We start from the raw sequence: 26,705 nt of genomic DNA on the forward strand, positions 1-26,705 counted from the left end.
TTTCTTTTTCCTTTTTTTGAAGGCCACTGAAAAGTGTTGTGTTATCTGTGTGCATGTGTCAGCCTGGCAGTGTAAACTTGATGGTGGCTACAATACATCTCCCTTCCTTCCTTCCTTCCTTCCTCCCTTCTCTCAGGGAGTGTTACCATAGCATTTCCCTCCCAGGGACTCTCTCGCAGAGCTGCAGATGGGATTCTCGCTATGAACTCTGTGCTGCTCAATCGGATACGCTCAGTACTGTAGAAGGAAAATGGGAAAGAAAGGGTGACTTAGCAACACGGATAAAGCTTTCCTGGTATTTCCAAGAAGCAAAAACCTTATTTGAAACAAAGGCTCGTTTTGATTAAATTGAGGATGGGATTTTTCTATGAAGAGAAACAAATCCTGTTTCTCCCCCCCACCTCAGTCTGTTTTCTCTTGTCCAGGGAGATTGATAGGGAATAGTGACTGCCTGATCCTGGGGCTTACGTTTCTTTTTTTTCTTTCCCCTCTCTGCTTTAGCTGTGGACATGGCTTGAAGAGTTACAGAAAGAACTGCTTGATGATGTCTATGCTGAGTCTGTGGAGGCTGTCCAAGACCTGATTAAACGTTTTGGTCAACAACAACAGACCACTCTGCAGGTTACAGTCAATGTCATAAAAGAAGGTGAAGATCTTATACAGCAACTAAGGTAAAACAATTTTTTATTTAAATCTCCTCTGGTGTATGTCTGATATTCTGTGAAGCTCTTTCTGTTCTGAGGGTAGAGATGATGACTGCAAGATATGACCTATAAATAAAACTTGTAAATATTAGGACTACAATGATGTTTCATGCTGTACTGATGGTCTCTAACCCTCTGTTTACAGGAAGCTCAACTTATAAACACTAACTACCTCCACAAGAAGGAGATTTTGTTTACGTAAGCTACCTTTGTAATAGGAGCAATCATATGTCTTTGTAGTCTGACATGCAGGGCTCCACAGCATTTTGAGTTCTGAGCAGCAGCCTTTTTATAAAGAGTCACTTGGAATTGTTTTGCAGACTGATAAGAAACGTTATTTTAAGTTTGCAGTCAGTAACAATCTAAATAAATTTGGGCCCCAGTTGCACTGGTACATGTCCCCTTTGCTGCAGGAGCTGATATTATCATATCTGAATTTGCAGGTTTTATACTAAAGTAAAAGATGAAGTGGGGTTTTTTTTATTGTTATCTAATTTTGATTTTTTTCATTGCCGGGAAGGTTCAGTAAAGTAAATAGTTATCATATGCCACTTCCTTTTCACAATATAAGGGTTTGTCTCTGGTTTTAAATTTTATTATTCCTGTAAACAGAATGTCCTTAAGTGTTGAATTAGTCAAAAAATGAAAGAAATCTAATTTCCTAAGGCTTTTTCAAGTACTAAAACATAATTTGGACTTTTATTAACAAAGATGAACAGACTTAGCTTTCATGTAATATGACTTGCACTGACCTTATCTGAAACAGTCTTACATTTTGTGGTCATGTATAGCATCCAAATTGTATGGTTTTTTTTCAATAATACTCTTTTTTCTTTTTTTCTCTCCCCCCCCCCCCCCTTCCCCCTCTCTCTGCTTTGAATAGGGATTCTGCCATTTCTAGTAACAAGACCCCCCATAACAGCTCGATCAACCACATAGAGACAGTCCTGCAGCAGCTGGATGAGGCCCAATCTCAGATGGAGGAGCTTTTTCAAGAACGCAAGATCAAGCTTGAGCTGTTTCTGCAGCTCCGCATATTTGAAAGAGATGCAATAGATGTGAGTGTCTGCTCTTGGAGTTGCACTGCACTTACTTATTCTCTTGTGTAGGAACGTTTATGCTGAGATGGTTGTGTACTTGCATTGGCATGTGGCTCAAATGACTGGTAGACTTAGTTCTTACCTGAACTAAGGCTTTTGTCTTGTACGTGAAAGTGTCAGGAGAGTGCAGAGCTGAGCTTTTTGATATTAACTCCAGCTCTGATTGGCTCCCAGTGTGTCTTTAAGCAAGTGTCTTGCAAAATCATAGTGTACCAGTTGCTTCATCTGGTAAGTTTGGTTTGAAGGTCAAGCTACCTTGACATAACTAGTATGCTTACGGTTAATATGAGTAAGACTTGCAAGATTGTTTAGTACAAACCCTCTAAACTGTTGCTTTGTAGTAACACCCCTCTTCTCTCTCTTTGCCAATTCAGCAGTCTTTTTTCAGTTGACAGCTACAAGTGGTGCTTGGAATTCTGTTTTAATTTTCAGGGCTGTTGTATGGGCGGGCTGTCTGTCTTTTTTTTTTAAATAAGATTCTTTTCCACCTCTGAAAATAATGCAAAAGCAATTGTAGTGCCACACCCCTGCAAAACTTCAAGAAGTTTTGAGACTGTCCAAATCTTGGAGGAGGGTTACAGCTTATCAGCTGGAAAGTTTCTGTTTGTATGCAGGGACATGCAACAAACAGACATGAAACTCCATATGGAGCTTAGGTTAATAGAATTGCATTATAAAGCTTCAGCTAAGTTGATCATATGACTTCTGTAAAACCACCAGCGCTGTACACAGTGACTGAAACTGAGTTGGTGCCTCAGAGGTTCAGGGTTATCCATTGGTAAATGATCCTGTTTGAGTATATAAATGGCTTATCTCGAGACTCTGGAAACTGGGAGTTACGGTGATAATTTTACCCCTTTGCTTGTACATAGTAAAAGCTGCAACTGTTGGTTAGGTACGAACAGTGCAAGGGTAAAGAGGCAGTCAGCAGAAGTGATAGCTTCTCAGGTTTCTTTTTCTTAAAATTAGATATCATTGCTGAAGTCTGGTTTAGCTAAGCACATTGTTAGGAGCAGTGCAGGAATAGGCAGACACAGTTCCTTGATCCGTGCCCATAGAGGAAGTGAGAGTGTGCGCTCTACCGTAATAACAACTCTTGTGTAAAGAAGACTAAGAAGGTTCTTTATTTTGCAATTCACACTGAGGAGATGAAACTAGTCTGCCAGGAGTTTGCTGCTTTGATTATGTGAGAGTAGCTGTCTTGAATATGCAAGGAAAAGGCTTGGCAGAATTGTGATTGTAATAATTAGTTGGATGATTGGTATATGTGGAGGAACATAGAAGGTATCCCCTTTTACAGGATTGTCAGCAATTTTACAATCTCCACAGAAACGATCTGCAGTGCTCAAGGGGGTCTGTGTGATGTTCTCAGAACACTTTTATTTAGGAGATAGCAGCCGTGGGGGGCAAGGCATATACCAAGAAAATTAATGGAAGAATTAGGTTAAAGGTTTGAGTGAAGTTCATGATTAAGGTGATTGCTCTCTGCTGTAGGTTACCTAAACCAGTATTCTACAATAGCAGAAGGCTGGTTGCAGGAGCCTGCTTTGCAGATGTGTTCTAGTCCTTCAGTACAGGATAGCATCTGTATAGATAGTAGTACTTCTGTGTATGTTGTTTGGTGATGGCCATAGGATTTTGCAGTGGAAAGCCACATATTCTAACTTGACAGGTCTTGCTTTTTCTGAAGCTGACACTTGGCATGCTTTACATTTTGGCACATAAAACATATAGCAAAGTACCAATTACCTTGTTGAAAGAGTTGATGTGTTTTGTTTATATGGCTTGGAAACAAAAATCATGCTTATTTAAGATGGCCAAGGAGCCCTCCAGGGAACAAAACGACCCTGGCTGCAGAGTGTCTTCAGCAAAATGTTGATTGCTTTGCTGTCTCTGTACCATGTCCTCTCTCTGCTTCCTCAGCAAAGCGTGCTTCTCTTTTCTCTCTCCCTGAAGGCAGACATCTGTTCAGAAACTTCCGGGAAGAAAATGCAGGGACTAGTTCCAGGTCAGTTGTTTGCAAGCAGAAGCTCAGCTGAAGTAACATGATAGTGAGGAGGAGCCAGATGCCAGCTAGGAACTTGCGGACCTTGTTTTGACCTCCTCCTTTGTCCTGGATTTTGTGTGACTGGCCCAGTCAATTAAGACTTGGCTGTAGGGGCAGTTCATTTATTAGGGGAGCATCCTGTGAGGACATGTTTTTCTGGAAGGCGAGTAGTGTTTCTAGCTTGTCTTAGTGCTTGCAAAATAACACAGGCTAAAATGGGACAAAGGGTTCCCCTAGCATTGCAGGATCATACCATGCAGCTGTGCTTCTAGGGGCAGTGGTGAGATTTGCTGGCAGGGTTAGTCCTCCTCTTCTTCTCCTTATTCTTCCCTTATTATTCGCTGACAAAATACTCTGTTTCTTTTAGTTGCTGTCTTTTATCCTGCAACTTTTCAGATTCTCCTGCTCTTCTGAAATTGCTGTAACTGCAGCACTGTCTGTGTTTTGCCCCTTGCTCTTGGCATATAAACTTGACCTTCTCTATCCTCGGTAGGCTTTTAAGTGCCATTGGTCCTGAGCTATTTGAAGGAGACTGTTGCAAATGCCTGTATTAATTAAAGGCAAGAAGGAGCAAAATGTGTGCAAAGAGTCCCTTGCTAGGGTGATTAGTAGCCGTAAGGAAGATGTGTATGGACCTAGCCGGTGGGTAGGTAACACTGGTGGCAATGTATGCAGCCTGAAATGTGTGTGTCTCATCTGTGTCTGTGCATTTTTGCTTGTCTGTAACTTAAATGCCTTGAGGCCTATGTCAGGGCTCTGCAGAAAGCATACCACACACTTTTCAACTCGCAGCTTTATCTCTACTCTATTTTTGGACCGTACTTACAAGATGCCTGTTAAGTCATACAACTGAAAAGGCAAGGATGTAAAGTGCTGGATCACAGAGACCTAACTCTTCTCCCTTTCCCATTTTACCTTTTTCTTTCTCCCCAGCACATAATATTTTCCAGGTCCTGGTTAGCACTCAGTTGGTACAAGGAATGCTAGTTAGACCCTTCTGAGAAGACACTTGTGGTTCTTTATTTCTTTCCCACTCAGTGTGAAAGAGTCGGCATCCCTTCTGTGTTATACTCTGCCTTGTGTCCTGTCAGTGTTACCTTTACGTTTGTTAAAACCTAGGAATGTCAGGCAGCTCAGACTCTGCACTAGGAACTTCTTGAACACATGCTATGGTAAGTAGTTACCCTGTGTTTGATCTGGGTTATCCATTTCCTGAGAGCGGTATTAATTTGTGATTCAGTTGCTTTAGATATCCATTAGTCATTTATCTTTGTTCTGTTTGTTTAATGCTAATTGTCTTGACAAAACTTTAAAAACAAAATAGGAGCCTGCTCGCTCTAAAAGTGTTGCTTGTAAAGCACAACTTCAGGGGAAGCCCTGAAGAGTGTGGGTGAAGAATGCTTAATGCATGTTATTTTTGTTTTATGCCCTCAGTGCATTTCAGATTTGCATGGTGGGTGCAATGGCTGAAATAGATCACCTTGAGCCATCCAGTTACTGCTGAAAAAGTGTAAGGATTACTGCCCTTGCTAGGAACCCCAGCTGTGACGTGCACTGACTTCTTCTCTTTTGAGTGAATGTGGGACCATGCTGGCATTATTTATTTATTTATTTGAATCATGGGCTTTCTGATCTTTTGAAGGGGACAGGGAATGTCTTGCTTATGTACAGTGTTTCAGACTACTTTAAACAATGTGTGGGCCATGATCTTAACCTCAAGGTTGGATGAAATAACATGGGAAGAAGTTACAATTCTTACTGTTGTTCGTTGTTGTTCTTTGGAGGCAGTATCACTGAAACCTCTTGGCTGAGGTGACACATGGTGTTGACTTCTTCAAACTACCTGTCATTCATATCAGGTACAGTGAATCTCAGTCTGAAAGGACACAGTGACTATAATCTACTTAAACCATTCCATTATTATAAAAATACTGACACTTAGCCACAGCAATCTCCCCTTACGAGCTTATGGTGTTTATTACTTTATTTCCACTCAATTTGATAGTAAGAGAGGTAAGGTTTTGGCATCTGTTCTGAAGGGAGATGGACTGGCTTTGTTTTAAATGTGCCATGTTAAATCTTAATCCACTTTTTAATGGTGTTTAGAAAGACGGTGAAAGACGATGTTTTGGTGGCGGAGTTTCACAACCTTCGTTAATGCTTGGATTTTTCAGTTTGACCAGGTCTAACTACAGTTACTTCTTGAGGATAACTTATGAATGTTGTTAACTGAACTGGATGAAAATAAGACGGTAAATCTGATTTGTGAGAACTTCCATAGTGCGGTGGGTGGTTTGAAGAAACAAATGTTGGGTGACCTCCGCTGCTTTTGGTAGTGAATGAACACAGTTTTGAAGATGAGCTGGAAGGAGCAGGTCTGAGGTCCTTGAGAGCAGAAAAGGGGGTTAGCTGGAAGTAAGTGGTTTCTCAGGCTGGACTGTCAGGAAGACTTGAAGTTTCTGCAAGATTTCAAGTCAGTTAAAACGAGATGAAGAGTAGAGGGAGGTGATGAGACATGTTGGGCATGGACCAAGTAAAAGGGAAGTAAAGGGAAGTTGTGAAGGATTTTGTGGGAGGGGAAGCCTGTGTGTTTGTTGAGAGGGGAAACCACTCATAATGCATAAATAAATTGTGTGTGTAGCATTTAGAGCACATGGAAGAGAGATGAAAGAAGCTTTAAGCAGTGGCTAAAGGCTTTGTCCTGTGTATCTTCCTGCATCACTTGTCCATCAGCTTTTCCGTTTTCCATGTTACCCCTGAAACATGAGTTTCTGCCTGTTTTCACTTGGGTAGAGCTAGCTGATCAGGGTTAGGGATTGCAAATAGCTATCCTAATTGTTTGGTATCTCCCATCATGGCACGATGCAAAACTTGAATACTTAGTGAATCAAGTAAAATTTTTGCAGAACACCTTTAAAACAGGAAGTAAACTCACTGATGCCACAATTTTAAAAATAATTGCTTGATGTGTCCATTTTTTTATGGTGCCATGTGAGCAGAATGGAAACAACCCTTCAAGAAAGATTATAGCTGACTACAGAAACTTTATACGGATGATTTAATTTTGCTTTCTCCTGAATTCTGTTTTTTCTACAAGGCTTGTTTTCCTGGAATTTCTCTTGTAGTTTGACTGTCTCAGTAAACTTCACAGCTTTGATTAACCACTTGGAAAGCATAGTGGCATATTCCTTTTGCTGACAGCAAATTACTTTGGTTAAATATTTATGCAGCCCGCTACTTTGTTGCTAATGCCCGTTTAGTCAGATCCTCTTTTTGCTGTGTCTTGCTGCATAAGTAGGTGTTTTCCTGTCATTTAGCACCACTCACATCAGTTTGTCCTTCTCTTGAAATCGTAGAACTCTGGAGCTAAATCATACTTGGTTCTTTATCTATAGTTTTGCTTTCCCAATGAACTGCAGTTGTTTGTGGCAAAACACTGCTGAAAATTCTGAAAAAGATTTGATTACAGGCTTGAGGCGTAAGTGTGTCAGACTTGTTTGAAATAAGTAACTGATGCATCAAACCTGTGCCATAAGAACTCAACCCACTTTGATCAATGGGGATTCTAAGCATTATCTGTTAGACTTAAACAGTTTTGTATCCTACTTAAAGGGAGTATTTTACATTTCAGCCAGGTTCTGGAATATGATATGAAAAATGCACTTGTGTGGGCAGGCAAGGAGGACGTACTGTTGTAGTACATGTGTTAGAAAATACTTCCTTAGCTACCCTTTTCTGGACATCTTATGGCTCAGAGTAAAATCCAGAATTGAAGTGTAAACTGAAGTGTGGCTGAATGATTTCAGCAAGTAAATTTAACTCTGACGTCACAGTAATACTGTAATAAAGTAATACTTTTTGGTTTTGCTCCATTCACTAAGTACCCTGCCTTTTGTGACAAGTAGTGCTTCTCAGTTGTCTGGCAAAAGTCGAAGGTGCTCACAGAGGGGTAGAGGTGGTTTTTTTGTAAAGGAGCTCAAGACTGGTGTAACTGAAAGCTAAGCTGGCACTTGATGTGTGAATTATTACTTGGTGCAGTCTGGAGAATTTAAAAGATGTTTTAGATCAACATTTTCCTTTAAAAGTGAAGATAAAAACATCTTAATTTTACCTGTTTCACAAGCAATGTGTTGGTGAAGGAGTACCTTAAACAAGGCAAGGGTACCCATAGTGTTGCAAGCACTGGTTGAAGGAGAGCTGTTGTGGTTCTCAAAGAGGTGGTTCTTCTTTAAAACCCATGTCTGAACCATGTTGAACCTGATCAGTGAAGTCAATTAACAATGAGCAGCTCGAGTTCCTGACCTCCACCGTAAGTGCAGCATTCAAAATAAGCATACGTTGTCTAATGAGTAAGCGAACATCGTCTTCCTTCTTTTTCCCCCCAGATAATTTCAGACCTCGAGTCTTGGAATGATGAGCTCTCTCAGCAGATGAATGACTTTGACACTGAAGATCTTACAATAGCAGAACAGAGGCTCCAGCATCATGCAGACAAAGCCCTGACCATGAATAACTTGACCTTTGATGTCATCCACCAAGGGCAGGATCTGCTGCAGTATGTCAATGAAGTGCAGGCATCTGGTAAGATGGCTCCTTCGTGCTATTCCGGGCAGTGGCTTTATAAGAATTATCCAGTTGTGTCTCCATGGGATGTGTGGAAATGACAGAGACGCTGGTTAACTGTAAACCGGAGACGTGGACATTTTTTTTTTCCCCTTTATACTCAAATAATTTGATAGCATTCATGAGAATATGCTGTCATTATGGCACGTAATTTTTATTTAAAAGTTGGCAACACCTGAAAATATTTAGGCTTTTAAGAAGGGGATTCCACTCAGGGAGTCAGTAAAATTAGAGTAAATAGCAGGGAGTTAATTTTATAGTTAATTGGAGCAATGCACTCAAGCCAAAATTTTCAGCGTTCAAGTAGTAAGTCTTCCTTTTTTGTTTCTTATGCCCCTTCACTTGATGTTTTTAACTGTATACAGGTACCTAGGGTAAATCTCAGGCTTCTTTTGTGGGGGGAAAAAACCCCGTTAATAATACCGCATTTTTAAAGAGTGCAAAAACTATGCTCGTTTAAAGCAAATGCTCCGAGGGTTAAGTTGAACTTTGAGAAGGAACTGGAAAAGTAAGTGTAGAACAGTGGAAGCGTGCTGTCTGTCTGCGGAAGACTTGCAAGTCATTTGTAAACGGCTGGCTGCTTACAGGCGTTGAGCTGCTTTGCGACAGAGACGTGGACATGGCAACCCGCGTCCAGGATCTGCTGGAGTTCCTGCACGAGAAGCAGCAGGAGCTGGACGTGGCCGCCGAGCAGCACCGCAAGCACTTGGAGCAGTGCGTGCAGCTGCGCCACCTGCAGGCCGAAGTCAAGCAGGTACGCCTGGGCTGGGCCCCGCCCCGGGGGGGGGGGTCGGGGGGGGGTCGGCCCCCCCCGGAGCTCTGCCACGCCTCTTGGAGAGCTCCGCTCCCGTCAGCGGGGGGGGGACACGATTAGTTGCTGCTGTAGAAAGTCTCGCGTCTGGAGGGGGGAGGGAATTGAGCACCTAAGAAACTTCGTCCTCTCTTAGCGTTGTGGCTTATAATTCGCGTTAACGGTCCGTATTTCTACCTGGGTACGAGTCAAGTGTTGGGAGTGCAGAGCAATTTGAACTTACGTTAAATAATCCATACTTTTGTCATCTCTGTGGTGATGACAGTGGTATTCCCTGAACGCTGACCTAATACATCTACGAACGGTGATAACGTGATATCAGCAGGGTTTACCTTCCGGGAGAAGAAAAACGGAAGTTTTGCTTTTCCTGACAATAAAGTGGCAAGTTTTGGGGTCCTTATCTGATAAACACCTAAACTTTTGGTGAATTTGAGATGCTGTGGGCAAAACCACTGAAGTAGGTGAAAGATTACAAAACAAACAAAACGCTAGAAAGGTAAGAGGTTTTTGATCTTGCTCGCACTCGGCAGCATCACAGCAGTCTGCTGGAGTCTGTTGTATTAGTATGTCCCATAATGGCTCCCGATGCAACTTGTCCTTTTTCTGTTTGTCATGAGCTCCTACAAAAATTCATCTTCCTCATGAGACTGTGAATGAGAACTCCAAGTTGCAAAGTAATATAAAAGGGATCCAGTTAGCATAAGAGAGGTGAATAGAAGGTTCCCAAAGTATTTCCGGGCAGCGGCTGGTTACTCTATAGTAGCAGACCCACAGTTTCTGTGTGGCCTTGAATTCAGGGAATGCAAGGAACCGGTAGTGTCTGCTGTTAGTGCAGCCTAGGTGCTAATCAAATATATGATCTTCTAGTTCGAGCCTTTGCATACCCTACTGAACTATCCTGTATCCGTCTTAGTGTTTGTTTGTGTTTGTAAATGCAAATTACAAGTGACTCTTTTCACGTGAGTAATGGTTGAGATAAAGTTATTGCAGATCAGGATAGATTCTGTACGCAGTTGCATACTATCTTGAGGATGAAGGAAAAGAGTGCACGTTTGCAAAGGAAAGAAAAAATTAAAAGGGTGTGAATGCCAGCTGAGGCAGTCTCATCTTTGTGATGGTACTATCAAAGTACCTTTGCCAGTACATCAGTGGGTTAGGGTGGGATGGGTTAGTAAGAAAAAGAAATTGTTAATTCCCATGATACTGAAATAATATTCAGTTACAGAACAGAATATAGCACTTGGGTAATATTGCAAAGACACACCATTAAACAGTTATTTATATTGCATGCTCCCACAATAAAGTGAGTACCTTGCTCCATTAGCTTTGTTTGTGTGCAAGTTAAATGTGACAAGAGACACATATTTAAAACCTGTGTTTGCAGAGCAAATGTTCTGTGTTTTGGCAGATACAAGCAGATGATGAACATCATCGATTGTAGATGAATATCCATGTTGCACTTAGTATGTGGTTTGTAGGTCATTCTGTAAGATCTTTGTAACATTTCCAAACCACTGCTAGCCCTGACTGAAACTGAAGCTCAAGTTTAGATTTTTAAGAAAACACTGGAAAAAACGAGTTCATCTTACAGTAAAGATATAGGTAGTATACTATCCTAGCCAGCTGCCTTTTTTTTAGTAGACTGGGATTTTGGAGGAAAAATGTATTCTATTTATATTCCTAGTACACATCTCTATCGAGTGGGATATTACGTTGAACTAAATACTGTAACAGACGTGAATTTTTCAAACAAACTTATATGAACATGTAGCTGACAGAATGTTCGTGTATTACAAGCTCCTTTTCCAGATTTTCATTGTACAGATCAACCTGTAATACTTCCCCAGCCTGAGGGCCTAAAAATTGAATGGAACTAAAACTGAATGTTATTGTCTCATAGCATTTCTTTTGATCCCCTTTGGAATGTGTTTGGGCTAGTAACTTTTAGTTTTGTGATTTCAGTTGCCTTTTCAGAAACCCACATCTGATTTATTTTAGTTTTTACTAAATATGAGGAAGCATGATCTTCTCCTGTTTCCTCTGCACTGGGAAAAACTTCATTGCTCAGGAGGTCACAGCAGGTGCTTTACCTGAGAGTAAAATGACACGGTAAACCTCCTCCTCAGTCTGTTTTGTTTGTATTTTGTTGGCTGAAGCAGCGAGCACATGGTTTTCCAGTTCAATTACTGTGATTTTCTGCCAGATTTATTGTTGTTGAACTGGGTGTAAGCATACTTACTATGTAGATGGGATGCTGTCTCCATAGCAAGGATTTTAACAAGATTTCCATTTGAATTTTTCCTGCCAAACTGACGTTACTGCTATTGTATTTTCACATATATATATATATATAAAAATATATATATATATAGCTTGTAGTCATGTGAAAAGGTTAGACTGGAACACTGCAGGAATTTTTCCATAGGGTTTATCTCTTAGAATCTGTTATGGAGACCAGCAAACTGTCCTCCTGGCTTAGTTTTTTAGTCAAATACTTGCAAGGAGTCTTTTCAGTACTAGGTAGTGAAACTTTGAGTTTAGTGAATTCTTACCAAATAAGCACAGAAAGCAGATGAAAACATCCAGTGTTGCTTCTCCTTTAAGTACTGTACCAGTTCTGCTTTGTGGCATTAAAGTTCTGTACTTCAAGCCTCAGGACCAAGGAGGAAGCAGAAGGGCCAGAAAACAAACAGAAGTTTAAAGAAAACCTGCAAAGAATTTGCTTGTCAACTTGACATGTAATAGGTGCAGAAAGGGCAAAACCAGATAGAAGACTGCAGTGTAGGAAGACCTCAGCAGATAGGGGAAAGAGGATGCTGACTGAAATAAGAAGGGACAGCTGTACATCGGGAAAAACAACATGGAAAGGAAAATGTGACCATTTTATACAGGTCAGGGACATATGAGTAGGAAGAGGCAGAGAAATAGTTCAGAGAATATCCGCCTCATCCAGAACTCCACTTGCATGTTTGCCAGACAAACTTTTTTTTTCTCACCTAAAATATAGCTGCTGGATTACTTATTGCTGCAATCGATCCCACGTACTCACTTTGTAGAATGAATGCTTTGCTTTACTTCACATGCAGCATCTGCTTGGGTCAAAATCTCTACCAAGCTCCAAAATGCATTGGTTTTACTATGCTCATTAAGCCTTTTCAGTGCAATATTGTCTGCTGCTCTGATCATGGTGTATGTTCTTGGGTATATACCCATATATTTGCATCTGTACAACAGTGTACAGATACTTGTACCAAGTACAAGCTTGTTACCCTCAAGAGTACCTTGAGCAGCCTTGTGCTCTCACATGCAGATATTTTAGCTGGGTTCAAACACAGTCCAGTGCTTGAGCTCTGATTGTCCCAAAATACTACTCCGGAAGAGTATCCTGGCACTCTGTTTAGTGCCATATGGATATGAAAATGTAGCTAGGACAGCATGCTGAAGCAGGTGTGTCTCGTGATCATGTTTAGTTAGAGTGAAAAATCGGTCCAAGAAACTAATCTTAAATCAAGCATTTATCTATAGAACTACCTGCTTGACCCTTTCAAGTGTCCCAGACTGTTTCATTTCCACAGTTTTGCTGATGCTCTGCTGATGCTTTTCTAGCCTGCTGAAAGCTGGGGGGGGAAAGATGGGGTGTGTAGTCCACCCAAACAGTGAGGTGATGGGAACATGCCAACAAACACTGAAAGGCAACAGCCCTGGAAAAAGAACAGGCTCGCTATTTACTAGCACTTAGGTTTTCCCCTTGAGTCAGAGCAGAGGGACGGGGAAAGTGCTGCTGGCAATTTTCCTCCTGTGAGTTCCACCAGCTTCTGCACTTGCACCCTAACCTGCAACAAACAGGAGGGCAAATCAGTGTGTTTGAAATGGCAAGTTCTGTGCTAGCTGTCTTTGCTGTGTATGATGGGATGCCAAGTCAAGAAGAGCTTTGAATTGGTGCTGCTTAAGCATTCTTCTTCATTATAAATTCTCTGGAGAAGGCTAAATGTATTTTAACCCTAAGAAGGTGCATTTCATTACACTATACCTGGAAGAATTGTTTTGTAAGGTAGAGAGGGAGCTTAGAACTGCTTTCGTAAGACAAAATAGAAATAAAAAAGGGATTTAAAAAAATATTCTGCCCTCTGTGTTCTTACAGTCAAATCCTTTCCTCCAAGCATAGTTTCTGTCTACAGTCTGTTGGACCCATCTGGTTCCCTCCGAAGTTTCCCTTTTTCTTGCTCCTGAAGCTTACCTTGGCTTGCTCCCTTGAGTATTAACAAGCCCCAGGTGTCTTAACAACCTAGAGACTCCCAGCTCCTTTCATGGTCCCTTTTGCCTGCCCCACACTGTGATCTGGAAGGGTCTCCTTGCAGCAGGAGCGGTTGTTCCAAGGCCAGAGCCGTCTCTCCCCTGCAAGGCTCCGCCTGACCCAGCGCTTTCTCCCCAGAGGAGCAGAATGTGCACCCAGGTATATGTCTGGGAGCTGCTGTCATGTCCCACATCTACGCTGCAGACTTACTCTTTTCCAGAGACTTGCAGGTTTTGTATAGAAGAATTCAAATACACGCTATCAGGGGAAAAAAAACTTATTAGAAATTCATTGTGCAGGCAGAAGTGGGAAAAACTGCATTACCAACACAACAGTGTTGAGGTCTGGATAAACATAAGATAAAAGGTGAGATTGTGATGCAGATTTGAGGGAATGGATGTTGTGTCAAGATGTCTAGACCTCAGTTGCTTCAAGCTGTTAAAGACATGTTATACTATATTTTGGATGTAGACCACGTGTGCCTTTGTTTTTAAGGATTTGTGTTTTAATAGGTCCTTTGCCTGGTTTCCGCCTGTGTTTTCAGTCGTCATATGCGGCTCACTAGATGAGAGTATTTAGTGTTAAGCGCTGTGATTTGGTACTTAATAAGTGTTAAGAGCTAACTGTGATTTGGTAGTTAATATAATTATTACCAGTGGTTAAAGGTCTAAAATCAGTTTGTAGGAAAAGGTTAGAGAAGGTATGCTTAAACTGGTTATTTCCCAATCAACTGGGCCCAAATGAATTCACCCTAGAATACCTAGAAAACTGCCTGAAATAATGTCATAGACATTAGTGCTTATCTTCTCCAAACTTCTGGAGATTGGATGAGATTCAAAATATTGAACCAAGTAGATTATTAAACCTGAATAGTGGCGAGGAAAGGAGAAAAGGCTAACATAGATTAGTTAAGTATAGCTTCCCCTTGATAAATCCCGTTTCTTCCTGACAAGGTAACAGGTCTTCTGGGTAGAGGTGAAAAAGCAGGTGACATAGATCTTCCTTCTATTAAAGCTTTAAAATAGTTTAGTTCAGTCTATCTGGCCCTGGCTTACTATGAGAATGTCATATGAGACTACATTACCGTAAATGATAACTTGCTGGAAAACCATATTCAGTAACAAAAGTTATTAAGAGACTGACTGGATTGGAAAACAGATTTTAAAATAAAAAAAAAACCTGTAGAGATCTGTTTGTATTTGGATGCTAGTTCATGTTTTCAGTCAGCAAATCTACATGTTAGAGATTATGCTTTTAAATTTGAAGATAAAGGCAAAAGAAGATGGAAAGGGGATTTAAGTTCATCAGAAGACACTGGATTACAGTTAAGAATGATCTTGATGTATGGGAGAATTGCGCTGCAAGAAGGACATGAATTTTATTAGTGACAAATACAGATCATGATGTACTGGCAGGAATAATCAGCTGAACAAATACAGCACAGGGGTAATTACTGGCTGGAGCCGTTCCATAGAAAAGTGGTGCAGATGACAGTGAATAACCTGAATTATGCCCAGCTTTACTCACTATTTGAAAGATTTTGATTGAAGTGATGGTTATCAACTGGAGAGAGCTCGTAAAAGAGCAGTGAGAAAAATTAGGCGGCTAACTTCACATAGGAGAGGTTGAAGAGACGGGGGTCAACATGAGAAGAGGAGCCTAGAGGAGGGAATCGAGTAATGTTCTTGAGGGAGAGAGGAGATGGAAAAACAAAGCTGATGCTAAGAGGGAGAAAATGTTTGGGGTTTTCTTTTGTCTGTCGTGGGCAGGAAAAAGAAAATTACCTGAAATTAAAGCGAGAGAGATGTGAGTGTCAGATGTTAGAAAGACGTCTTATGGTGATAAAATGTCTGGTGAGAGTGTGGGATGTCCGTTATTGGAGTCTTGAGTAATGAACAAGGCACAGATCTTTTCGGAGGGGCCTTAAGGTTGCATGTTCCTGTTGTTGATAAGGAATGCACTAGGTGGCCTCCTGAGACTTCTCCCCACCCAGGGATTCTTCTGCTTTCGGTGGACATGTCAAAGAAGGCACATCCGGAAAACAAAAAATCTTTAAACAATTAGAAGACACTCAGTGGTCACATTTTTCTCAACATTAATATTGAAAATTATTTGCTTACTTTTTACTAAGCTGCATGTCCTCAATTTACATTACTGACACTGGTTCTTAGGCAAATATTGCTTGTAACTTGTTCCTGTTTTCCAGGTGACAGAAATGGTATTCAGAAACACAACCTTGTTCAGAGTATAAACTGAAACCACAAGTCTGTAGTAGTCGACTGAAAGATAGGAGTTGTCAGCTAAGTGAAATTATAGTGAATGTCACTCGCTGTGTTTATTGAATATATAATTCACTGTAAATATATAGTTAATGAATTATTTAGTCATCAATTCCAGTACTACACGTGACCCTAAATGTTTTTGTCCCTAGCAACGATGCTTTTCTTGCTGGTTGGCAGTGGAATTGTGTGTTTCATGGTCTTCTCTTTTGCTACAGGTTTTGGGCTGGATCCGAAATGGGGAGTCAATGTTAAATGCTGGGCTTATCACTGCTAGCTCTTTGCAGGAGGCAGAACAGTTACAGAGGGAACATGAGCAGTTTCAACATGCAATAGAGGTAAAAGTACCATTTCAGTGACCATAGCCAAGAAGTCCTGTATTACAGGACTTTGTGAAGTGATAGCCATTTTTTTGACTGGAGAGGAATTAAAAAAAGATAATAAATCTAACAAGTCTGTTCACAGCAATTTTACCAAAAATGGTGTTTCCCTTTGATAGAATACAATAATATAATGCTAATTGTTAAAGTTAAGAATAAATGGAACAGCAAACATCAGTTTTGTGTATTCTCGAATGATCCTTTAATGTTGCCATTTTTGTTTGACAGTAGGTGTCACTGAAATTTGTGTCTGGTGGTATGTCCATCCTCCTGCCATGATTTCAAACTAAACTTATCAGATTGGTCATATCTCTGCAAAAAATAGGCAGAAATCTTAAGATTGACTGGAATGTGGTATTATTAAATTATGTGTGATTGAGGGACTTAGGGTGATATTGATTATATATAGCACAATTCTTTTTAAGAACTTTACTGTTGTTGAAAGATTAACCAAAGTTATGATTGTTTGGGAAAACTGTTCTCAGAAGTAGTCTGTTGTGCAGTAACTCTCTTCATGTTTGTCTGCCATTCTCTGGAGTTTTAGGTTTCCCCCTTTCTGTTTTTTTTATGTGGTGGTTTTTTTTTTTTTTTTACAGTTTGCACTATATGTACCCTCATTTTGAGAGCTTTGGTAGCTCTTAAGTATAAAAATTATGAGACCTCCAGATGTTTGTCAATTTAAGGAAAGGTGATTAGGAAGCTTAAATTCTGAGTTTTCTGGATCATTCTGTACTTGGATGTAATAATATTTATTATAGTTAGAGGTTCCAGATTTTAGGCAAGTGTATGTTTACACAGAGAACTAGAGTTAAAAATTTGCTTACAATGGATGGAGTTGTCTTTTGTATTGTCCTGCACACCTGCACCTTCATTTGCTCACTACTAATCTGCAAAAGACTGTGGTAAAACTGTGAGGACAGTAATAGTAATCAAGCCAAAATAAGATACATCCTTTCCATCTTTTTTTTTTCCTCACCATGAAGGGAAAGAAAATCAACCTGAAATTCATAATTCTAACAAAGTGTACTGCAACATAGATATGCCATGTGTGCCTTAATGCTATGCATTGGCTGTTGCTTGTAAACTGCTAGTCATTGTTGATTTAATAAGTCTCTACAGGATTTATTTTCTTTGTATTTGCGTAAGTGAAGCCCTCCAGTGACTAATATTAGACAGTTATTTTTATTAATGGGTGTTTGTGCATGTGTATAGAACTGTCATTGACACAGTGGAAATGTGAGCCTTTGAGGTCTTCAAGAAAATGAACTGAAATGTTCCACTGAACTCCTGAATTTTCACCTCTTGTCAGAAAACGCATCAAAGTGCCCTGCAGGTTCAGCAGAAGGCAGAGGCAATGCTGCAGGCTAATCACTATGACATGGATATGATCCGGGAGTGTGCAGAGAAGGTTGCTTCCCATTGGCAACAATTGATGCTGAAGATGGAGGACCGTCTCAAGCTTGTGAATGCCTCTGTTGCCTTCTATAAAACTTCTGAACAGGTATAGAAATGCTATGTGATCTGTGTCTGCCTTGGTTAATTCTTCAGTGCGGCATAAAACAGCATTACCTCAAAAAATGGTTGACTAGGTTTGGTTGTATTTACTAATTTGGTAACAACTGCAGTTATACAAAAAATGCAAAAAGCAAATCCTCTTACCAGCTGCCTTAGAAAGAGAAACTGTGTGTTGCAGCCTTTCAGTATATGAAGTGGTCTCATAAGACAAAGGCTTTTTACCAAGGCCTGTAGTGACAGGACAAGGGGCAATGGTTTTAAACTGAAAGAGGGTAGATTTAGATCAGATATAAGGAAGAATTTTTTTTTACAATGAGGGTGATGAGACACTGGAACAGGTCGCCCAGAGAAGTTGTGGATGTCCCGTCCCTGGAAACATTCAAGGCCAGGTTGGATGGGGCTTTGAGCAACCTGATCTAGTGAAAGATGTTCCTGGCCATGGCAGGGGGGTAGGACTAGGTGATCTTTAAAGGTCCCTTCCAACCCAAACCACTCTATGATAAATGAGTAGCAGACAAATTGTACTAACTACTAAGAGACTACAGTGTAATTGGTCTGCCTATACTTGCTTCAATTAGCAAACTTCAAAGAAGGTACACTACCAAAGTGCAGTGGTTATTGGCGAAGACTCAAATCTTCATCTGCCTCTTCTATCACTCTCCCCTTTAATATTCGACAGATTCTTATTTTTAATTGAGAAAAGTATTGTAAAACATTTTCAAGATGAAACACACTGTACAAGTGCTTAGTTGGATTTCTGCTTGTTTCAAGTTTTGCTTAAACCATAAACAAGTTACACAGAGGTTTTAATGGAAGTACTTCAGATGGCCGATTCTGGTTTTTGTGTGGGAGTCGGAGAAAAATCAGCTTCATCCTACTTGTCCACAGAAGAGTTAGGGGAAGATTGGCAAGGTTGCTTCCTCTGCAATCATATCTTAAGCCCATCCTGAACTATGCAGTCACAGAGGCAGAGAAAGATGAGCAACTTTAGGGATAGCCTTCTGAGCAATCCACGTAAGCAGGCCAATGCTTGCAAACCTACAGGCAAAGTTTGTTGCCTTCTCATAAGTCCCAGTCAAAACATGTCAGAAGCTAAGATACATGTAAGGGCTAGATTGGTTTTCCATTTTTTTTGGCTTGAATTTGGATTTTTTGTCTTACTGAATCACATTCGAGTTGGACTCCTTCTTCCTCATAGGTGTGCAGCGTGCTGGAAAGCCTGGAGCAAGAATATAAGCGAGAAGAAGACTGGTGTGGGGGAGCAGACAAACTGGGTCCCAACTCTGAAACAGATCATGTTACTCCCATGATAAGCAAACACCTGGAACAGAAGGAGGCATTTCTAAAGGTAGGGTTTGCTATTTTTTTGTGGTCGTCTGTGTCTTGAAAAGCATGCCGTCAAACGCTCACTCTTACAGTGCTGAAAGGTATGTGGAAAGCAACAGTGCCCATTCAAAAGCTACAGGTATGTCCCAAACTGCAAAGATGTGGGAAATGGCATGTTAACTGCTTCTGACAGTGATGAGGAGAATACTGCCAAGCGCATAAAATTGTAGCCAGTTTTATAAATATATTTGCTGTTGAACTTATAGATGTCAGGTCTCCCACTGTGACTGAAGAGGAATTGGGAATCACTGCTTTGAGCAACTGTCATTCTAAAGAATGCTTAAAGGCTGCTGCTTTGGAAGAGAAGCGACAGTCGCATAGTGCCATTGCTGCCTGTGCATCAGAGGTGCTCTCAGATGTACTTGGACTACAGTAGAGTACGGAAGGAGGAAATTGCTAGACAGGCATCTGGGTTTGTGGTTGGGTTTGTGTAATACTCTGCGGATAAATGAAAAGTTTTCATTCCAACTAATGTCCTAGTGAAGAGGGTTATTGATCTTAGTGAATAAATGTGTAACGGATACTTGCAAAGCAGTGTAACTAGCCCTGTAACCAAAGGCTTTTTCTAGCATCACCTTGAAAGACGTCAGAGTATAAAACTTAGTTTTATTAAAAGTCTTTTTGTTCTCAGCACACAGATGGGAACATTCAAAAACATATTAGCATAGTTCTAAGTATACTGTCAAATAGATCTTTCTGCAGCTGGCATGTGAGTTTCCAGTCTTTGTGTTAAAACAATTTGAGAAATGACTTAGTGTCTCTGTTACTGGATCTAACCATGCTACCTTTATCTAACCTTTTAAAGTAGCATTTCGTGTTCTGCTTATTTAAAAATAAGGCAGCCAGCCCATATGTAGTACTTGGTGTACATTAAGATGAAGGCGGCAGCTGAGCTGAGCGTTGGCAATACAGTGGTGAGGACTGAAAGCTCTCAAGGCCTTGTCTTAATATTTTAAGGGCGTGTCTTAATATTTTAGCGCTTTTGGTTTCACTTCAGCTGAGTGTTTACTTTTTGTTTAAAGTAGTGGTGGAATATCCAGGTGATTACATAAGCATGTGCACTCTGTTTATGCAATAAGTAACTTCAAGTGGCACATGGCACATACACAAAACAAACTTCTCTGTGAGCTCTGAGTCATGCTGAAAGCTCTAGAGTAGGTAATTGCTTTCCAGGATCTTCAGATAAAAAGTAATAGCATTTTGTTTGGGTTTTTTTCTGCCGGATAAGTAAGGATTAACTGTTATTTGTTGGGAAAACTATTTTAGTGCTTGGGTTGGTTTACTTGTAGAAGGATTTAACAATCAACGCTTTTTAAAATTGGGGAGGGTGGGAAACACACAAAAGGGGGATGAGGAAGGTCCTTCATATCTTTCTGGATGTATAAGTGTGCATCTTCAAAGAAAGTAATACAGCTGACTCTTTAGGCTTGCACACTGGCTCGGAGGAATGCTGACGTCTTCCTGAAATACCTGCACAGGAACAGCGTAAACATGCCAGGGATGGTGACACACATCAAAGCACCTGAACAACAAGTCAAAAGTAAGGGGTTTCTTGTTCTTTTTGTCTCCAAAGAACGTGATCATCATGTGTTGTGGTGTGTGTGATGATGGGGGAGTGAAGCCTGCCCAAGTGGAAAGGGTTCTGTCAGGCTTAACAGGAAATAATTAAAATTGCTCGCACACTTTGAAGGAGCTGCCAGTCATCAAATTCTCTTATACCCAAATGAAGTTGCTTTGAATTTATTTATCTCCTGCTTACACTAAATCTTCTTTCAATTTGAGACTCAAATGTGCTGCTTTTGTTCAGAGAATGAGATAGTAAACTTCCACATGATGATGTTTGGTCTGAAGCCAAATGGGAGCTGATCACTGTAAGCTTACTCAGTGTGTTAGTGTGGTGCATTCTCTGAGTTCCTTGGGAGTGCTGGGGTGATACAAGATAATCCCTTGAATGATGCCTTTGGACCCTTCATATAGTTGAATCAGTATTAAGGAACTTCATGAAGTACAGGATAACTGACATCACGTTTAAATTAGATGTGTAGATAGGTAGTAGTTGAGGTGAGGCAGGAAAGAACTAATACATGGGGCTTGGGCTTTGCTGGGATTAATTCAATGTAGTGCAGCTTTAAGGTGTAACATGCACTGTGGGGAATGGAGTAGAGAGAGAAATCTGTAGGGCTTTCAGGGACAAAAGGACAGAAATTAATAGGGTATGCGTAACTGATGGGTGAGGTAGGCAGAACAGAGATCAGAGAGAGATATTCAGAGATCAGAAATAAATATTGCATTTTACTCATTTATTTGCCAGTTGTATTCTGCTTGATGCATTTTGAAGCTGTGACTGAACACACAGACCATGCTACAGATTCAAAACCGGAGAATTCTAATTGTCTAATTGCTGTTTGCAGCTACTCAAAGGGGAGTTATGCAGAGGATGGAGCCAAACTCAGAGGAACACGGCAATAGGACCAGAGGAAAAAGTTGCAGCAAGGAAAATTCTGAATGGGTATAAGGAGAAAGTGTTACAGCAAGAGTGAGAAAGCACTGAGTAGAGCAGGTAGCCCAGAGTGGTAGTGGAATCTCTGCCCTTGGGAATTTTTAAAACTCAGTTGAACAAGCCCCTGAAAAACTTTGAAGTTAGTCCTGCTTTGAGGAGGAGATTGGAATAGATGGCCTCCAGAGGTCACTTCCACTCTGAATTGTTTGATGACTCTATCAGAAAAGGACACGCTCGCTGCTTCACTTTACTACAAGAGGAAAACAGTTTGTGTTAAACTTGCCCATGTATCTGACAGTACTCAAATTGAAAATCTCACTGTGTTGAATTTTTTGTGTTGGAAACATAATAGGGTATTGGCCATACTTTTCACTCTAAGGAAATAATTGGATTGTGGCAGTTGAAACTTTGAGCATGCAGAGCTAAGACAAAGGATTGTTTTTCCTCTGTCCCCAAGGCATCAACATTTATAGAACTGTACAAGACAAAATCTCAACACAAATGCCGGCAGTATCAATAACTGAAGAATTGTTGCTGACATTTGTCACTTAGCTCTTCTCTTAGTAGTAGACAAAGGAAACAAAGCAGAAGAAAGCAGGAAGTTGTAGCTACTGCACTTACTGAGTGGAAGAAAAAAATGTTAGGGCTTTTAGACAAACTTTTTAAAAATTCAGTTTTGAAAGCTGTGTAGAAACAGTCATTCTGAGAACGGTAAATGTGTTCAGATGAGGAAAGGGTAGGGAATTCTATGCTAATGACCTTAAGAATAATTATATGTCAGAACTGTAGTGCTGTGCATGTTCTGTGTACATTTAAAATCCTGGACGAATGATACATGTTTAAGAAGCAACAAAAATCCCCAAGCAGGAAAAAAATAAGCTATGTGCTCTAACGCTTTTTCCCCATAAGCCATGTAATATATGCTTCTGAGAATTAAACATGAGTCAAGATAAAACTAGCGAGGACTCCTTCCTTTTAGGTCTCAATGGTATGGTGGTAGCTGACCAAAGGATTTAAAAGTTCACTCTGATTTTCCTGTTCAAATGTGCATGTAAGGAAAAAAAAATTATTTTCATCTCTTTTCTAAATAGATAGAGAAAAAAAATAATAGAATGTTTGTTTCATTTTGGTGAAATAGATGTTACATGTGTTCTGCTGGACCATTACACGCTCATACTCAAGTGTATGCTTGAAACAGTGTGTCAGACTGTGATCAGTATATAGTATATAAATGAACATTTTCAAAGCTTGAGTAACCCTTGAGTTTCTGCAGAACTGCTGAACGTTTTTCAAAAACCTCATTCAGTGGCATACTTGATCCTTTTTCCCAGCTGCAGATTATGATATCTAGAAAAGCAATGTCTTAATCTAGGCAAAGTTTAGCTAAGCACATGCTTCATGGGAAACAGGAATCACAATGGTACTGAACTCTGAGAGGTGTCCTCCTGTCCCTTCATACCAGTGTAAATAATTTCCTTGACCTGCAATTAAGAGTATCCAAATACTGTATTGGACGCTGTGCCAAAGCTGAATTTTAGGAAGGAGTTGTGGCCTGAAACTGTGCTGTGGCAGGTGGATTCAGTCGGTGACAATTGCTGTAAGCTCAGAAATGGAGCATTTTCATCTTTGCTTCTGCTGCTGGTTTCATGTGCTTCTTTGTTACCTCTGTCTCTGCTATATGGGCTTCAACTGAACATAGTGCAGGAACTTATCTCATGGTGCTCATATTTTTAGATAGGTTGACAGAGAGTGCAGGATGCATATAGACAGCTGAAAGCTCTCCAAGCCTGGAGAATAGGCTGGAAGTTTAGGAGACAATCCTAGCAAATGTTGGAATCAAAGAAAATAACAACAACAGGGACTATAGTTCAGAAGGCTTGAGATAGAGCTGCTCATCCAAACCTAGTATTAAATGTTGATGTTCTATAACTTCCTTTGAGTATTTTATAGAATATTTTTTTCTCTTCCTTGTCAGTCCAAGAAATTAATGGCAATAACACTAACGGTGCCCAGCCAAATGTCTCTCACTGGCTTGCCATCTGTATCATGTCCTGACAGGACAAATGCTGTTCCAATTAGCTAAATTCACCTTGCTTGCTCTTTGTCAGAACTACTTCGCTTGCGTCACTATCAAGATGTCTCTTTTTATATGGTGTGTCCAGTTGGGTGTATTGCATTGTATAATGGTAGTCGTCTGTGTGTCTGCCCTGCCCCCTGAAATCTGGCATATGTTCTGAGCAAGAGTTTTGGAGGTGGCGTAAGGCAGAAATAAAACTGAGAAAGCAGGTGAGGCTCATAGCAGATCAGCTCATGGCTTGGCTAAGGGACAGATCGGTTGAAGCATATTTGAGGGTAGCCTGCCCAGCAGGAAGAAAACCTTGGCTGCAGTGACCAGATTCCAACCAAAAGCAAGTCCTGGGTGATCTCAACACTGTGGCAAGCGGGAATACGGTGCTTCCAAGCAGGAGGATGTTGGCAGCAATGCAGACAGGTTTCATAATCCTCAGGAAGGCTGTGACGAGTGGCTGTAATTGGTCCCAGATCACTGATAGAGATAGAGATGCTTTTCCCCTCAGGCTCCCTTTATTTGAGCTTCTCTGTCAAACTGTTTCTTGGAGTTGTTAACTTTTAGGATGTAAGGCATGGTGGACCTGCACAGTGGGGCAGGGGAATGCAGAGGCATTAAGAAGCCTAGCACCTGAGAGCCTCCATTTGTAATTATGGAAAATAGCCAGCTGTAGGTGTAAGTAGAGAAGCAAGTAAAGCATTATAGTGAAGAATGAATCTTTTTTACAGTCTCTTCTGGTAGACCTCCCCTTGGGTTCTTTGCACTTCATAGAATCATAGAATCATTAAGGTTGGAAAAGACCTCTAAGATCATCGAGTCCAACTGTCGACCCAACACCACCATGCCCACTAAACCATGTCCCTAAGCGCCGCATCTACATGTCTTTTAAATACTTCCAGGGATGGGGACTCCACCACTTCCCTGGGCAGCCTGTTCCAATGTTTCACCACTCTTTCAGTAAAGAAATTTTTCCTCATGTCCAATCTAAACCTCCCCTGGTGCAACTTGAGGCCATTTCCTCTCGTCCTATCACTTGTTACTTTGGAGAAGAGACCGACACCCACCTCGCTACAACCTCCTTTCAGGGAGTTGTAGAGAGCGATGAGGTCTCCCCTGAGCCTCCTTTTCTCCAGGCTAAACAACCCCAGTTCCCTCAGACGCTCCTCATAAGACTTGTTCTCCAGACCCCTCACCAGCCTTGTTGCCCTTCTCTGGTCACGCTCCAGCACCTCGACGTCCTTCCTGTAGTGAGGGGCCCAAAACTGAACACAGTATTTGAGGTGCAGCCTCACCAGGGCCAAGTACAGGGGCACGTTCCCTTCCCTACTCCTGCTGGCCACACTATTTCTGATACAGGCCAGGATGCCATTGGCCTTCTTGGCTGCCTGGGCACACTGCCGGCTCATGTTCAGCCGGCTGTCGACCAACACCCTCAGGTCCTTTTCCGACAGGCAGCTTTCCAGCCACTCTTCCCCAAGCCTGTAGCGCTGCATGGGGTTGTTGTGGCCGAAGTGCAGGACCCGGCACTTGTCCTTGTTGAACCTCATACAGTTGGCCTGGGCCCATCGATCCAGCCTGTCCAGGTCCCTCTGCAGAACCTTCCTACCCTCGAGCAGATCAACACTCCTGCCCAACTTGGTGTCATCTGCAAACTTACTGAGGGTGCACTCGATCCCCTTGTCCAGATCATCGATAAAGATATTGAACAAGACCGGCCCCAAAACTGAGCCCTGGGGAGCACCGCTCGTGACCGGCCGCCAACTGGATGTAACTCCATTCACCACAGCTCTCTGGGCCCGGCCGTCTAGCCAGTTTTTGACCCAGCGCAGAGTCCACCTGTCTAAGCCGTGAGCTGCCAGCTTCTCTAGAAGAATGCTGTGGGAGACAGTGTCAAAGGCCTTGCTGAAGTCCAGGTAGACCACATCCACAGCCTTTCCCTCATCCACTAGGCGGGTCACCTGGTCATAGAAGGAGATCAGGTTGGTCAAGCAGGACCTGCCTTTCATGAACCCGTGCTGGCTGGGCCGGATCCTCTGGTTGTCCCGCTCATGCCTTGTGAGCGCCCTCAAGATGAACCGCTCCATAATCTTCCCCGGCACCGAGGTCAGGCTGACAGGCCTGTAGTTCCCCGGGTCCTCCTTCCGGCCCTTCTTGTAGATGGGTGTCACACTGGCAAGCCTCCAGTCGCCCGGGACCTCCCCCGTTAACCAGGACTGCTGATAAATGATGGAGAGCGGCTTGGCGAGCTCCTCCGCCAGCTCCCTCAGCACTCTCGGGTGGATCCCATCCGGCCCCATAGACCTGTGAGCGTCCAGGTGGTGTAGCAGGTCATTGACTGCTTCCTCTTGGATTATGGGGGGTTCATCCTGCTCCCCATCCCTGTCTTCCAGCTCAGGGGGCTGAATACCCTGCGGATAACTGGTCTGCCTGTTAAAGACTGAGGCAAAGAAGGCATTAAGTACCTCAGCCTTTTCCTCATCCTCGGTGACAATGTTCCCCCCCGCATCCAATAAAGGATGGAGATTCTCCTTGGCTCTCTTCTTGTCATTAATATATTTGTAAAAACATTTTTTGTTGTCTGTAATGACAGCGGCCAGATTGTGTTCTAGCTGGGCTTTTGCCTTTCTCATTTCCTCTCTGCATGACCTAACGAGATCCCTGTACTCTTCTTGAGTCGCCTGCCCCTTCTTCCACAAGCGGTAAACTGTCTTTTTTTTCCTGAGTCCCAGCAAGAGCTCCCCGTTCAGCCAGGCCGGTCGTCTTCCCCACCCGTTCTTCTTATGGTGTACGGGGACAGCCTGCTCCTGTGCCTTTAAGACTTCCTTCTTGAAGATCGTCCAGCCTTCCTGGACCCCTTTGCCCTTCAGGACTGTCTCCCAAGGGACTCTCTCAACCAGTGTCCTGAACAGGCCGAAGTCTGCCGTCCAGAAGTCCACACTTTCAACAGAATCACCTGGCAGAGACATCTGGTGTCCCCATTTCCATGTATTTCAGCTTG

The 26,705-nt window shown here is 41.8% G+C and overlaps 1 protein-coding gene across 4 annotated transcripts in view; it reads left to right on the plus strand.

Moving 5' to 3' along the window:
- The window catches only part of TRIO (trio Rho guanine nucleotide exchange factor), a 260,532-nt gene that overhangs the window by 133,168 nt on the left and 100,659 nt on the right, over positions 1-26,705 (plus strand). For all 4 annotated transcript variants that reach the window (XM_076330348.1, XM_076330349.1, XM_076330350.1 and 1 more), the window contains 8 exons: positions 502-671; positions 1,588-1,762; positions 8,237-8,432; positions 9,062-9,228; positions 16,077-16,196; positions 17,548-17,739; positions 18,952-19,101; positions 20,565-20,679. In XM_076330348.1, the coding sequence (XP_076186463.1) occupies positions 502-671; positions 1,588-1,762; positions 8,237-8,432; positions 9,062-9,228; positions 16,077-16,196; positions 17,548-17,739; positions 18,952-19,101; positions 20,565-20,679 (1,285 nt within the window). The remainder of the gene's footprint in view (positions 1-501; positions 672-1,587; positions 1,763-8,236; positions 8,433-9,061; positions 9,229-16,076; positions 16,197-17,547; positions 17,740-18,951; positions 19,102-20,564; positions 20,680-26,705) is intronic.

The sequence above is a fragment of the Aptenodytes patagonicus genome, chromosome 2 (genome assembly GCF_965638725.1).
Source record: "Aptenodytes patagonicus chromosome 2, bAptPat1.pri.cur, whole genome shotgun sequence".
Taxonomy (NCBI): domain Eukaryota; kingdom Metazoa; phylum Chordata; class Aves; order Sphenisciformes; family Spheniscidae; genus Aptenodytes; species Aptenodytes patagonicus.